The sequence below is a fragment of the Aspergillus tanneri genome (assembly GCF_003426965.1).
Source record: "Aspergillus tanneri strain NIH1004 chromosome Unknown AapTan_3_pilon_pilon_pilon, whole genome shotgun sequence".
Taxonomy (NCBI): Eukaryota; Fungi; Ascomycota; class Eurotiomycetes; order Eurotiales; family Aspergillaceae; genus Aspergillus; species Aspergillus tanneri.
Window position 1 is genome coordinate 1370514 of NW_022984630.1, and position 15275 is coordinate 1385788.

Genomic DNA, 15275 nt, shown 5'->3' on the forward strand with positions numbered 1-15275 from the left:
GCTCAGTTTTGTGAGATGGAAAGCTGATTAGCAGTTTTTTCCCCTCGACTTTTGTGCGTCATGAGTGAACAATAAGAGCTGGCGCTGCTGTTGTACTTCCTTTCAACTCTCTTGCTTTGTTTCATTCTTTCACCAGTGTTCTCATCATCAATCTTTTGCACAACAATAGAAACAATCCTAGCGATGTTGGTTTTTGTCTTAAACTCGATGATCTGTCTCCATTGTTAATTTTTTATTGATCTACCACATATACACACCCTCCCCCTGCCTTTCAATTTGAAGTAGATTTCTACTCCTTGATGAACTTGACACTCGCAGTATGTTGCCCCTTTTTATTATGAAAGCTATCTGTCGTATCTTGCTCTAATTTATCTCCAGCTTATTTGCGTCTATACCAGCGGAGGAAATGGCTTCCAGGCGGCAATATCCGCAAGCTGAGCTGTGGATCCCTACAGTGCCAAACTTCCCATTGTCCTCCCCAATAACAGAAGAAGTTGCTAGTCCGACATCTTCATCATCCGATGAGCGGGACATGGAAAGGCGCCGTCCGTTTGAATTCCTGTCCAAAGTGACCAGCCGGAACCCTTTCCTTCAGAAAGTCAACTGTACCCAACATGCAGCTGGTGAAAGCGATAGGATTTGTTCCCAGTGCGATTATGGAAAGGGCAATGCCAGTCTCGAGACAGCCGTCACCAAAAAGAATACCGAACGACCTGTGGGGTTGAATTTGGTTACGGATTTCTCATCGAATTCCAATGCACATGAAAAGGCGTCTGAGCCCTCTCTAGTTGATCTAGAAGATCTCAAAATACTTTCGAAGGAACGAGAGAAGGAAAGATCCACGCAGAAATTAAAGGGGATTTTGAAAAAGAGTAACAAGGAAGGCTCTCACTGCCTCCCAGACGATTCCTCAAATTCAACAATGGGACGACCAGCTTGGTTCGATATAAAACCTAGAATCTCCCCCAAGAAGAAATTTAAGGATGACCTATCGCCATCTGACCGTCCCATCATGATTGGACTTAGTATGTCATTTGATAGATCTCAAGACTCACAAAACGGAAAACCAAAGGAACTTGAAATAGCAGACAATCTGCGGAGCCCTCTTACACCTTCAATTATAGTTACACCGGCAAAGGAGGATACTTTCTGGAATAGGATTGCCCCCGAGCATCAGCGACCAAGAGCGGCATCAAGCATTTACTCTCAGCCCACTCCATGTTTGGAGAATAGAGAAACGCCAATACCACCAGTACCTGCGATTCCCGCACACCACACAGCGGAAAAGAACGAAATCATCAGTCCGAGGTCCCCTCGAAGACAATCACTAGCCTCAACCAGGAAGCATCGTTCGTTTTCTGCAGGCACCGTATTTGAGGAAGATGAGATATCACGACCTGGAACACGATCTCGATCATACTCCAGTAGCAGTGTCAAGAAGGCCTTTGGGCGACTGAGTGGTTTTGATGGAATTAGTCGACTAAGCATCAACTCGGAACTTAATAGGCACCAATCCCAAGGATGGTGGAATTATCTTCTCTCGCCACTCCTTAATCGTTCCAGTACAATCTCCAGCAAAAAGCCACCCAAGGATGTAGATCGACCGCCAGTTCCAGCGCTCAAAACAAATCTGTCGGAGTCAAGCGAGGAATGGTGGGAGAAGGAGGTCTCTTGCTTTTCACCCGAAACACCGGAGACAACAGTAGCCAACCGGAGAGACATGGCCAGCTGGCAAAATTGCGAAAAGGACCCATTTGCCGATTTCAATTCAATCACTGACCCCCATGCGGAACCCTCAGTGGAACTTGGCTATTCTACATCGTTCATGTTCCCCGGACGGGCGATCCAGGGCTCCGCAGCCGAGTATTTTCAAGCATGCGCTCATGAGCTGTTTAGCCGACGTCCATACTTTGAATGCATCAATCATGTCTGTTCAATTACTCCCCAAGATCAGATACCGGTATCCGACATCGCCGATGCCGCTCCAAGTGGCAATGTTGGGGAAAGAGGACTTCTGGTCGATGTTGATGATATGCCTCGATCTGAGAATCAAGTTCCCAGAAGCACTCCGATACGTTCATCTGTTTCAAACGGTTGCTCTTGCGGCGGATCAGCTGTAGCCGAGGGATCAGAAGCATCGAATCACAGCCCAGAAGTCAATAACTCCCCCAAAGAAAGCACATCAAACACGCCAGGAACCGGCTCTCCTGAACCGCAGACCAAAAGGGTGATCCCGAAAATAGTGAATGACAACCATATTCCCATTGTAAACTCACCAGAACCCTCCAAGCTCGATTCGCCTGCATCTGAACCGTCTCCCAGAAGAGGCATCAAGGGGGCAGAGACAGCTGACGTATCCGAAAGACAACCCTATAATCCTTTCATTCAGCAGACAACTGCCGCTCCTCCTGTTACGCATGTTTACGTCCAGACTGCGCCTGGTCCATCACCAGCTCCCATAGTTTCCACTGAGCGAGCCATCACGCAATACATAGTCGTCCCTCCTAGCCATGGAGGTCATGGAGTACAACCACAACCTTCGGACCCTCCCTCACCCGACCTCCAACAAACAATGGAAGGAATCGGATCCATTCCATTGTCAGTTATGCCAAATGGTCCTGAACCCGCACATACTCGCAGTCCCCCTGCCGAACTTCCACCACGCATCGAGCCTCAGCCAATTACGCGACACGCAATGACAAACCCGTTTGCAGAGAGAGAAAGGATTGAAACTCGGCGAAGGAGGCTCGAGAGGGAGGACGCGATTGGCAAGAAAGCAGGTGGACTATGGCGCGGCAGAGGCTGTATCAGCAACAAAGGGTGTTTTGGCCGTCCAGGACGTGAAGGACGATTGAAACGTCGTTGGTACATGGCGATTACTGCATTCTTCCTGACCATAGTCATAGTTGCCGTTGTTCTGGCTCTCGTACTTACCAGGAAGGGTGATGAAATGCCCGTCCAGTCTCAATGGCTGAACCTGACCGGGTATCCGCCCATGCCCACTGGCATCGCAACAGTCGCTGGCCCCGAGGCTAAGGTGCAGAATTCAGGATGCATCACTCCTCCCTCTCTCTGGAGCTGTACCCTACCGAAGGAACAGCAGGACACCAACAAGGGCTATTCTGCCAATCAGCCCAACTTCCGCGTGGAAATACGTTTTCGCAATGGAACATATCCCAACAGCACCACAGTTGCATCAGACTCTCATAAAAGCGCAGTATCCAAGAGATATGAAGGACGGTTCGATCCATCCCCATCGCCGCCAGACGTGAAAGACCTGGCCTTCCTTGGAAACACGACCGATAACAACACCAACCCCTTCGCTGGCGAAGAGACACCATTTTACATGACTTTTCTCTCCCCTGTTCCCCTTTTCAGCGTTCGACGAGTGCGCAGATCCGACAACCCATTCCCCGACATTGATTCCCTAATTCCCTCACCGGCCGTAAACCCCGATGGAACAGCCGCCGCAGCGAATCTCTACCCCCTGCCCAAGTCACAGCCCGTACGACTATACAACCGCGGCAAGGACAGCGAATACTACGGATTCTACACCTACTTCGACCGCTCAATCTTCCTAGCGTCCACCAGCGCCCTCAACGGCAGCAAAGCCGACGACACACCAGATGACGCCAACGGCGGATCCAGCAAGGATCAAGCGCGGGTGCGATGTACCTGGGCTCAGACTCGGTTCCTCGTGCAGATCTGGACCCAATCCGAGCGCAGTGGCAAGAATCTTCTCGACAGCAAGACATCGTCGACCAGCTCCAGTGCCAGTGCTACACCCACTCCTACTTCCACCGATACCGACACAGCCCGCTCCTCCAACTCGTCCGCAATGGATTTCACCCGTCCCGGGTCCTTCCCGTACCCGATCACCATCACACTGGATCGACACGGCGGCGATGCAAAGAAGAAGATGGTATACTGCTACGGCCTCGAGCCGGATCAGCATATAAACTCGACCGACAAGAAGCTACAAGTCGAGAACCGTGGGTTCGGAGGGAAGGTGGTGAATCCAGCGCCGGGGTTATTTAACATTACTGGTTCTTCGTCCGATGCGGATTCTGACCTGGGTTTCTTCGATGGTGGTACGGGGGGATGTTCATGTCAATGGACGAATTGGATTAATAAATCTTAGTTATGGCTGTGGCATGATTCTTTGGAGGTGGCAGAGATAATTTAATGTGCTCAATTATATTCAGACATCTATTCTATGAGCCAATACTTGGAATCCCTGCACTTCATTTGCATATACGGCAGACAGAAAGCTTAGAGCCTGTTCCTGCTCCATCAGTAAGCACGTAGAATGCATTCACCGGTCGACATCCCAGCCAGTATTATACTTCCAAAGCGGCGACATCAAGAATTGAAGCTTTCTACTTGACATGAAATTGTGACCTATACTAGCGAAAGGAGGATACAAAAGGAGGCATTAAAGTAAAACCATTAAGATTAATTTCTGTAGTAAGATAGTGTAATCCAAACATTTTCGAGTAATAAGAAATCATGCCCCAACGACCCAATGCAAGCGAATATAGTCATTCATAAGTACTTGTCCCACCACTAACCATCGGTTCATATCAATCAGTCAATATATAGCAGGTAGAACAGCTAGTAGATGACAGTCTATTCCAACAGGACAGGACCAGATTAGGCCACGAGAAGCAGACCAAAAACAACGCATCCCGCAACCGCCAGACCGGGAACAAGTACCTTGGAGCCGGGGTTGGCAGGATGAACGCCAGTAGCAGTTGGCTTGGGAGCCTCCTGGCCGCCACCACCAGCACCACCTCCACCGCCTTCTCTAGTCGATGAGGTAGACTTAGGGTGGGCTGAGGAGGTGGAGTTGTGGAACCTGGGCGTGGCAGTGGTCAAGTTGCCCTTGGGCAGAGGAATGCCGGGAGTGGACTTCGGGGGGGCCTGGGAGATGGGAGAAACAGGCTGAACAGCGGGGCCGCTGGGATTGATAAGGGGGGGGCTCGGAGTAGCGGCAGGAGCGCTGGGCTGGGCTGCTGGGGCACCAGGCTGGCCGGCAGGTGCGGCAGGTTGCGCAGGAGCTCCAGGTTGACCGGCAGGAGCTTCTGGTTGACCAGCGGGTGCACCGGGTTGGCCAGCAGGGGCTCCAGGTTTACCTGCTGGAGCACTGGGTGGTGCCCCAGGAGCTCCAGGTTGACCAGCAGGAGCTTCAGGTTGACCAGCAGGAGCTTCAGGTTTACCTGCTGGAGCACTGGGGGGTGCCGCAGGGCCCGCAGGCACGTTAGGTTTCCCAGCATGCTCAGGCTTGCTGGGGATCACGGCCGGGCCGGTAGGGGCAGGGATAATCTCCTAAACAAGAATTAGATGGAATTTGAGCAAAGTGGAAGCGGCATGATTTACCGTCTCGCAAATGGTGGTTGTGATGGTGTCACCCTGCTTCTGAATATGGTCCATGGCACATGCTGTACCAGCCGCCAAGGCCAACGCAGTCACGACGGGGGTGGAGATATGCATTGTGATAGAAATGAATCGGCTTAAGGCTTATGTCACTGCTGAAATTGTCTCGTGCTATGATGTGCACAAAGAAAGTATGGAAATGAAATTGAGAAAGGAATGGCCAGTCTTGAGCTCGAGACGAAACTCTCGATGTTCTTATATTGTTCTTGCCGTTACCAATCCGGCATAAAGTTTTGAAATCTTGAATACATTTCTTCATGGCGAATCCTGAAATCGGATATATGATGCCTTCAGTGCTTCTGCATCCGGATGTAGATATCGCATTTCTCCGTGCAAAAGGCTGAGATATCACGTGATATACGCCTGCAGCCCTAGCATTCTGAAATAGGCAGGTGAAGTGGTTGCCAAAAACGGAAGGCCGGCGATGGCATGTCGATCCATTGTTCGTCGCACAATGGCATTCATGAAACCATCTGTGGAATCGAACTCCGTCCTTTGAAAGGGGTTCTGGAATCCTTGCCTTCCAATCCGTAGTAGAAATCCAGCACAGAAATAGTACTACTAGTACCGGAGTATCAGTTATCAGGGAGGCTGGGAATTGATGTGATCTCCCGTCTCCTGCACGCGAAACTCCAAGCAGATTAAGACTGTAGAATATCAGGGATAAATTATGCTTTAATGACCACATGAGTATGCACAAAAATTTAGCGTAGCCACCTTGGATGCCGTCGTCTGAGAGGGCGTACCCGCGTTCGCACAAGGGATCTGTGCGATAACTTCGTTGCCGTCGTCCATTGTAAGGGAAAACGCTTTGTTAAAATTTTCTTCCATCTTGATAATGCGCACGCATTTTGTCGAATCACTGAACAGTGAGGCAGGCTGGTGACAAAGGCTGTCGACATTAAACTTCGCAAAACTTTGCTCCATTTAGCATTTCTCATCGATTAGGCATCGGCATGAAGTATATCTGAAAAGATCAACTTGGTCAACTGCTTTTGATAGTATCATTAGTCACTACACATGAGTTGTAACATGGACTGTAGCATATCAGAAATTTATTTATAAAACCCTACATACTGCACATACGGATGGTTCGTTAACGCCCTCCTAAACTGGCGTTTCCAGAACACGTATGAGTTAAGTTGCTCAGGAGCCAAGGCGCGAGCGCTGTTGAGAACTGCAACAGAGGATGTAGAAACAACCATTTGTTCGCTCTATACTTCAGCACCCGGGTCGCGTCATTTCACTGGCAGGTATCTTCCAAAAATTTAGATGGGCATTAAGCCTGGCAATGCCGGTGAAAGAGCTCGCCACAAAAGATACAAGTTTGTCTAACCGACTGCTCTGACCATTTCGCACTACGGTGCAGGAATTGCCTCCTAAGCGCTGGTGGTTGCGAAGCAGCGAAGCTAAGGGTGCGATACCAAGGATATGCTGGCAAAATGGGTGTGGCCTTGCTGTCTTCGAAGACAGATGAGGGAAGGTGGGGATAGAAAGGGCAGGAGGCAACGGTTTGGTTTATGCGCTAGTATAGACTAAACTATTCGACTATAAAGGGTATAAAGACGACTGATCGTAGCGAATGCCTTATTCTGAGCAATATGCTGGGTTCAACCCATGACATAGCTAATATAAAAGATTCGCTGATATGTTGGTTTCCATTTAATCCCTTTTTCCTTAAGATGTTTGGCTATAGTAAAAAAACCACCCCCAAGCTTTTGTACAATCCCATAGTTTGTTAAAACTGAAAAAAAAAAAAAAAAAAAAAAAAAAAGTAATAATTACTCCTCTCCACTGTGTTTTGTCACTAGGCAAGAGGGCAAGTGGAGCCTTTAATAGCTTCTCCTTACTCTGCTTAATAAAATATGCATCGATCCCAAGGAAAGAATCAGATTTGGAGGTCTAGATATCTACTAATCTAGTAAAATAAAAACACTTGATAATGCTGACTGGAGCTTTTTCATATAATTTTTTTAAAATCTGCTAGAATTACTTAACTGAGTGTCCGATTACGTTAATTCTTTTAGGCTTAAGGTTATATGCCGTGATAATATCACTCCTTGGTTCTAGATTTAGCACTTGGCAAAAGGCATGGAACTCAAGGCCATTCTACGAGAGAATGGAAGGTTTCGCACAACAATTAATAAAACTAATACCTTATCGATAATGTCTTAACTTAGGATTCTTCAAAAGGCCTAATCCTTAATTTTATTTTTCACCTAAGGACTCTGCCTTCTGATAAAGTTGTTGTAGTATGCTTTGAGAAGGATTAATGAACGTCTGATGCTTTGATATACGATAATTTCGCATACTCGTAGTAACAGAAGGACTATACAAGGATTCTGTATAATTAATAGATACCGCATTATATTGGCTGATCTTATAAAGTTATACCTCCTGTAAGGGGCTAGAGCCCTGAAGTCTACTCGGGCCACTCGACCCTCATGTTTCTTCCTCTTCGCATGTCACTTGGTCAGTAGATTGATTAGTACATTGTATCACGTGACTTATCCCCCTTTTGGTTTCGCAATCATCTCATCACTGTCTTCCGTTCTCTGTCCTGACGATTCTTTTTGTATCTACTCTAGATATTAGGTTATAGAGGTTCAGCCCTTGACACCTCTCTATTATAAACTAGGCGAGTATGCGCCCTATTATTTATAACGCTTGTGTCCTTCCCTATCTCAACTTAGCTTCAAATAAACTGGTCGTAGGTAAAGGTAGGAGATAGTATAAATTTGCATTAGAATCCATATTTTATATGACTTTAGAGTGAGAGTGTGGTACTATATAGGCGGCGAGGTTTTCCTAATTATTATAATTAATTGTGATTACTCAAAGTGGGAACTTAAGTTAGTTATTATTGCCACGCCTGCTAAGTTACTGATGATGATGACCCTATTATTCCCTTGCCTAACACCGAACTACGTCTATCAGGAAGCGTTCGGAAGCGTTCGAGACGGTAGGATGATGTACTTGCATATTGCTAGCTGTAGAATAAGAAGCAATTCAAGATATAAACATATTCATCCTAAACCTAGGTCATTTACCTTGCACTGCCTGTAAGATAAATACTCAAATTACAGACCAAAGCTGCGCAATTTAGGGCTTCCCTATGTTCGATATTAATTGGGCGAGGACCAAAACCCGTTTCTTGGCGGTTAATTCCTGGACCACGACGGGTAATCTGCAGGTCCTGCAAGGCCTATATATATTAACTTTACCTGCAGATAATAATAATATTAAACTTCAAACATCTTTATGTTCTGCGACTGTAAGCCGCCAAAAAAAAGAAAGAAAAGAAAAAGAAAAAGAAAACGAAAAGACAAATCATTTTAGCCTTCTATATCTGTATAGTCAAAGGGTTACATATTTCGTTATTAGACAGTTCTTCCACCCAAGTAATGGCCTTGGTATTATTAGGGTATTATTAGCCCTATCTTAATAGACGGCTCTAATCCGAATCTTCTCTCCAGTCTCATACACTTCATCCCATTTGCGAGCAACATGTTTGGGACCTAACTCCTCTTGGAGATATTCGCGAGCCGCCTGGTTGGCATTTTTAATTATTGCCTTAGTCGCCACCAATGCTGGGTAGCAGTCGGCCACCAAAGGATCCACTCTATAATCCTCATAAATCACCACCTTTACACAGTACTGCTTCTTCTGGGTGAATAGGACCGATTTTCCTCGATGCAGTTTAATCACAATGGACATGAGACCTCGGTCTGGTCGGCCAGCCATTCTATTAAGATTGGTTGGATATATGAAATACATGCCTTCCATTTGGTGACAGAGAGACCTGGTCCAGCGACGAAGCAACCTGCTCCTTCTGGATTTAACTTGCACCATCTAGGGATCCATCAATTAAAGGCATGTTCCAAGACATAAACTCGGGCATATTGATCAATAGCCTCAGCATTCTGGGGGAAATCCAACGTATCCTGCAGCTGTGCTACGTACCAGCGAGGCTGGTTATCTAACATCTCGGTTTAGATCAACACAGCCACTTGGTCTGGGGGGTTGCCTTGGCATCGATGATTATCTAGAGAAGAAATCTCTTCATGGCCTGTTGGAGTACTTTCTGAGCACATCCCAACTCCGCGTAGTTGTGGATGTTGTTGATCATGTCCTTAACTAGCCAAGGTAATGTTAATCCCCATCGCCTCTAGAGCACCGTCTGCACCATAGGAATGCTATGGAAAAATAAGAAACGTAAGAATCATATCCACACGGAGACTGCTTGTCTTCGCTTCTCCAAATTCCGGGGTCGCGCCCACGGCTCAAATTCTGCAGCCTGTTGGGTTGTATAGAGGGTGGGTTTGTTTAACAGCTTTCGAATAGATAGGGCCATCGATCCACCAGTACATCACTGGTGGTAAATGAGGTGATTACCGCACTTGCAACCCGTCTATAGTGGTGGCATCAGGTTACCAGCTATGTAAAGTTGCTGCCGAACTGTATTGATTGCTTCCCGCTGGGCTTGGGTAAAACCTGTAGTATTATACCACTTCTGGTAGATGGAAGCCATTTCGCAGACCGTTTATGTGATACGTGCTATTTAATAAATCGTAACAGTGTGTAGTGTTATATACAGCAGGGCTTAGTTACTTGTTAGGAGGGCTTCGAGTGCTGTTATAACCGACAGAATACAGTCAGAACAATATTAAAAACGCTATTCAGTGCCCGCAACAACCATATTAAGTGTAAAGATGTATAAGAAAGAATAAAGGGCAATTATGGAAGGATATCTCGCGGATACTGGTGCGGGTAAGCAAAGCAAATAGGTAATTCAAACAAACAGCCTCTCTGCTGATCCTTCCTTGGCATAATATATTTTGTCAGCGATTTAGGACTGTCTGGTTACTTATATAAAGCACAACTCAACCTTGAATGCAGAACCGCTTTGCCACTTCTCTTTGGGAAATTCGACAATCCTACCGACCCTCCCATAGGTGTTCTCCCCAGTTAATCTCCAGTTTCTGCGGGCTAGTGACGTAGTGTCAAGTCACCAGGTGAGTCCGAAGAGACCTTTGTTGGAAATGGGCCCAATCCAGGTCTATAACAAGGAATTGTACGTTCGAATCCCACTGCTCGCTAAATGGCCACAGTGGTGGGAAACGATCCGGCTAGAAACATGCGCAGTGCGTGGAAGAGATAGGGTTAAGTTGTGGCATAGTTGCAAATGTATCCTCATTCTCTATGCGAGTATATATGAGGAGTCATATAAGGTTTTGGAGGGTTTCTCCTGAAGTTGATCACAAAACGCGGAAGGCAAGATTAGAAGGAATCTTACTCTACACCGCGCTTAACATATAAGGATGTTACATCATGTAACTAGTTGTACGAGTCCGTTAATTGACTAATATCTGACAGATGCGGACTAATATGAAGTCTTCCAGTTTCTTATTGAGTTTGAAAGTCGCCTGCACGAAACAACGTCCTTGATCCAAAATACCACAAACAACTAGAAGAACTCTGTGGGCTTTATTTCGTTATGGATCTTCGGGGTTCCCTCTGCAATCGCGTTTGGAGTCTGTGCCAAGAATGACTTCAGTGGGAAATAAGCGACAGCGAGACAAGAAAAATAGAGGGCCATCATAGTAGTAACACACAACTCCGTCATGATCCACCTCCCCTACAGGCCACCGGGGATTCATACATTATAGCCTTATAGGTAGACAGCGATCGGGGCACCCAGACTGGGTCCTAGGACGCCATATACAGCAGACGACTTGATACAACGTTAACTTCTGTGGTGTTTTGGTCGAGGACGAAACTTGAGATGACAATTGATTATTCTTAGATGGCTCCAGCCAGAAGTTGCCTCAACCTCACCAAGGTGTTATGGAGATCCTGGCTATTTATACTATAGGGTTTAAAATAAAATTGACTAGTATCTTGTTATCTTTTCACTAACCGGTACAACTCTTGTCAGAACCTACCCATGTTACTAATGAGATTATACTTTACTGTGTTTTGTGCATTCAAATGCTTTCTTTTCTAGCTTATCTATGCACTGCATTGCCACTTGATTAGAAAATACCAAACTAATAACGGGAGATCCATGATAGGAAATGCCGAGGCCCGATCTGTCTTGCTGCAATTTTTTCTTTCGGATTTCTGGAACATATATAGACTTTGCTGTTCCGTGGAATTTTCACTTTTTGTTTCTTTTCACTTGCAGCTGTACATAGTATTTCTCGTTCAGGATGGAGTCCATTCAGTCTTTTGTCTCCTCCCTCTGGAAGTCTGTCGGCTTCTGGAAAGCCGCCGCAATCTTCTTTGCATTGCTTAACCTCAAGACTTTCCCGATTGTGTGGCATGTAAGTACTGTCCTACTTCCATCCCCACGGTCTTGCGCAATTCAATTGACATTGACAGATCCGAGTTTACCGCTACTTCTTCAAACATGGCTACCTTATCACCCCTGCTGTGGAACAACCTGTCCGCCCGAGCACCGAACTCCTCAAGCCCGTCAGCATCTTCTCCCGGGCGCCCATAATGGAACTCGACTTCAATATGCACAAATCCAATTCGACCTACTTCTCTGATCTAGACGTTTCCCGGACGGCTCTTATGTCCAGTATCGTAGTGAAGGGAGCAGCTCTCCTGAATAAGCGACTCGGTGCCCTGGGAAAGAAAGGTACACTCGGCTTTATCCTCGGAAGCGTATATACCAGCTTTAAGCGCGAGATTCCGGCGTACATGAAGTACGAGGTCAAATCGCACGTTGCCAGCTTCGACCAGAAGTGGATCTACATCATCACTTACTTCCTCAAGCCGGGCAAGGCGATGAAGAACGGACAGTCCGTGGATGAGAACGCTCTGAAGAAGAGGTTGCTCGCTGTATCGATCAGTCAATATGTGCTCAAGAAGGGTCGCTACACAGTTCCCCCCAAGGACGCATTTGAAGCTTCAGGATACATGCCGGTTCTCGACATGACGACTGCAAATGGGCATTCTTCGGGGTTGGCGAATGGGCATGCCAATGGTACTACTGTCCAGCGTAAGGAGACTTCTAATGGGTCTGGTGAGTGGGAGCGTCTGAAGGCGGAAATCGATCGTGGGTTGACGGTGGTCGAGCCGTTTATCAATCAGGAGAAGAAGCTCCTGGAAGAATTTGTGCACAAAATGAGCCTCCCTGGGTTTGCTTAGAATATAGAATAATACAGATTAGATATTATAGAGATGTGAATCATGTGATAATTATGTATAGACTTAATTATCTTATTGGCATAATTTTATTGGGAGATTTTATTCGCCTGGATTTATCATTTAAGACCAGTGCATTCGGCATGGAACTAGGTTTACAGAAGAGCACATAAGATCCTTCACTTGAGATGTATACTAGCATGATGCCATCTAGCTATTTCTACTGTCAATAGCTGGTGGAGAAAGGCCCCGCTGAGTCAGCAGCAGGTTACCCCTAACTATCGCGTTGCTTCCATACTCTCTGGTCGATCCTTATCTTCTGCACCCCAGGCCATTCATCCATCATGCCTCCCCAGCGTCAACGCCATGGTCATTCCCTTCTCTCCCCCGGCGACTACGATGACGATGCTGAGTCGTTTCGATCCCCGTCAGAGCAGGACTCTGACTCGGAAGATGACGAGTTTGTCCGCCATTCCCGCTCCACGTTGGAACTAGCGGAACACGATCGCACCGTCTTGGATGAAGAGGAGGAGACCGAGAAATTGTTGACCAGGAGAGGCGCCGCCCATGGTATCCGCCGGATCTTCAGCCCCAGTAGCGGTGATGTCAAGATTGGGAAACGTGAGCGCCGAGAGCAGCGGAGGAAGGCTCGAAAAGCACGCAGGAAGCACCAGAAGATGTCAAGTTCGAGCGAATTGGTGTTTGAGATGGAGGAAGGCCACCCAGAGGATGAGAGCTCTCTACTCAGCTCGTCATCGTCTGAGTTAGACCAACCAATCAAGGAGAAATATGCTTATGCTGAGGTACAGTCATCGTTGGGTGTTGTTTGTGTTTTAGCTGACTGTTCTTTATGTGTAGAGTTCCCCTCTCTCATGGCGAAAGCTTGCGTTGATCTTTGCAGCTATATTTGTGCTGTTCCTCATATGTCTGTTAGGTGCATACAAAGCGTCAACGAAATTTCGAGCATCTCACCCCAGGCCTCCTCCCCTTCTTTCCAACGGCACCGCGCTGTTTGCTCCGACTACCATATTGGTTTCGCTCGATGGCTTTAGGGCGGACTTCCTCAGCCGCGGTTTAACCCCCACTCTCAATTCATTTATTGCCGACGGTGTTTCTCCACAGTACATGTTGCCCAGCTTTCCCAGTGTCACCTTTCCAAACCATTTCACACTTGTAACGGGTCTGTACCCCGAGAGTCATGGGATCGTGGGAAACACTTTTTGGGATCCGAAGTTGCAGGAAGAGTTCTATTACACGCATCCCTCCGTCAGCATGCAGCCTAAATGGTGGAATGCCGAACCCCTGTGGATGACCGCTGAGAACCGAGGACTGAGGACTGCCATCCACATGTGGCCCGGGTCTGAGGCGCATATTGGGGGCGTGGAGCCTAGCATCTTGGATGAGTACAATGGCTCTGAAGCTCTCCCGCGGAAGGTCAACCGCATCCTGCAGTATCTCGATATGCCGGGGCTGGAGGACGGGACCTCGACTCCAGAGCGGCCACAGTTTGTCGCTTTCTATGTACCCAACGTCGATGCACATGGGCATAAGTACGGACCAAATAGCACGAAGATCCGTGACACCATTTCGCAGGTGGATGGCATGTTTGGTACTCTCTTCTCTGGCCTGGAAGAACGCAATCTCACGGACATTGTGAACATTGTGATAGTCTCCGATCATGGCATGGCTACGACCGCCACAGAGCGTCTAGTGCAGCTGGATGACTTGATAGACATGAACCTAGTCGACCGCATCGACGGATGGCCGTTGCGTGGGATATGGCCTAAACAAGCCGAGGATCTAAAGACCTTACAGGACCAGCTGGAGAATGTCGCCCAGAATTATTCCCATGCGATGGAGATCTATACGCGTGAGACGATGCCTGAGCGCTACCACTTCAAGAACAACGATCGTATTGCTCCTCTATGGGTTATCCCGAAGACCGGATGGGCGATTGTCGAACGGCCGGACTTCGACGCGGGCCATGCGTTAGAGAAGGGGAAAACGTACCATCCTCGAGGTATCCACGGCTACGACCATGAGCATCCTCTGATGCGGGCTATTTTTATCGCCAAGGGTCCTGCATTTCCCCATGCAGGCAACAGCCGGCTAAAACCTTTCCGTAAGTATTGACCTGTTATTTTATTAAACAGTAGCCTAACTGGTGCAGAAAATGTCAATGTCTATAACATCATTTGCGATAGCCTGGGGATCACGCCGCTCCCCAACAACGGAACCTTGCGCCTGCCACTCAAGCCGGTGGGCTTTCATTCGGACGAGGACACGCCTCCTTTCGATGATCCTTCCGACCCTCCTGTGAGCATTACTGCCACCCACGCAACTTCCTCTCTCGCCCCCGCCATTGTTGCCCCCGAACAACAGCCTACAACACCAACAAACGAGGCTGCAGGGCAGTCTGAACCCGACTCCGAAAGCGATGACAAATGGGGCCTTACGTGGTGGGGAACACTCTGGAACAAGTTGAAGGAGTTGAAGGGCTGGGCGAGTGATGCATTTGAGACGGTGAAGGAGAACTTTGTGACCTCGGATTGATTTAGATATTGGCGTACCTTGTTTACTACGATTTCTGTTGACCTGCGGCCTATACATGTTAATGTATGTGCTGACGGGATATTAGCTAGATACCCATTCTGTTCTGCAATTACATACTAGATAGCGTTTAG

At 47.5% G+C, this 15275-nt stretch overlaps 5 protein-coding genes across 5 annotated transcripts; 3 read left to right on the plus strand and 2 right to left on the minus strand.

The window, feature by feature from the left end:
- Positions 1 to 406: 406 nt before the first annotated feature.
- Positions 407 to 4158, plus strand: ATNIH1004_004254 (uncharacterized protein; the record flags this gene model as incomplete). The annotated part of the gene is made up of 2 exons (XM_033568924.1): positions 407 to 4091; positions 4142 to 4158. 2 exons carry the CDS (start codon positions 407 to 409, stop codon positions 4156 to 4158), a joined length of 3702 nt encoding a protein of 1233 aa, XP_033427730.1.
- Positions 4159 to 4653: 495 nt separating this feature from the next.
- On the minus strand, positions 4654 to 5493 carry ATNIH1004_004255 (uncharacterized protein; the record flags this gene model as incomplete). The annotated part of the gene is made up of 2 exons (XM_033568925.1): positions 4654 to 5328; positions 5380 to 5493. 2 exons carry the CDS (start codon positions 5491 to 5493, stop codon positions 4654 to 4656), a joined length of 789 nt encoding a protein of 262 aa, XP_033427731.1.
- Positions 5494 to 8877: 3384 nt separating this feature from the next.
- ATNIH1004_004256 (uncharacterized protein) lies at positions 8878 to 9180 on the minus strand (the record flags this gene model as incomplete). The annotated part of the gene is made up of 1 exon (XM_033568926.1): positions 8878 to 9180. The coding sequence occupies one exon, from the start codon at positions 9178 to 9180 to the stop codon at positions 8878 to 8880; it is 303 nt and encodes a 100-aa protein (XP_033427732.1).
- Positions 9181 to 11648: 2468 nt separating this feature from the next.
- Positions 11649 to 12594, plus strand: ATNIH1004_004257 (acyl-CoA thioesterase; the record flags this gene model as incomplete). Its single annotated transcript, XM_033568927.1, has 2 exons — positions 11649 to 11762; positions 11821 to 12594. The coding sequence occupies 2 exons, from the start codon at positions 11649 to 11651 to the stop codon at positions 12592 to 12594; spliced, it is 888 nt and encodes a 295-aa protein (XP_033427733.1).
- Positions 12595 to 12935: 341 nt separating this feature from the next.
- On the plus strand, positions 12936 to 15144 carry ENPP1 (alkaline phosphatase family protein; the record flags this gene model as incomplete). Its single annotated transcript, XM_033568928.1, has 3 exons — positions 12936 to 13394; positions 13450 to 14713; positions 14762 to 15144. 3 exons carry the CDS (start codon positions 12936 to 12938, stop codon positions 15142 to 15144), a joined length of 2106 nt encoding a protein of 701 aa, XP_033427734.1.
- Between the last annotated feature and the right edge of the window lie 131 nt (positions 15145 to 15275).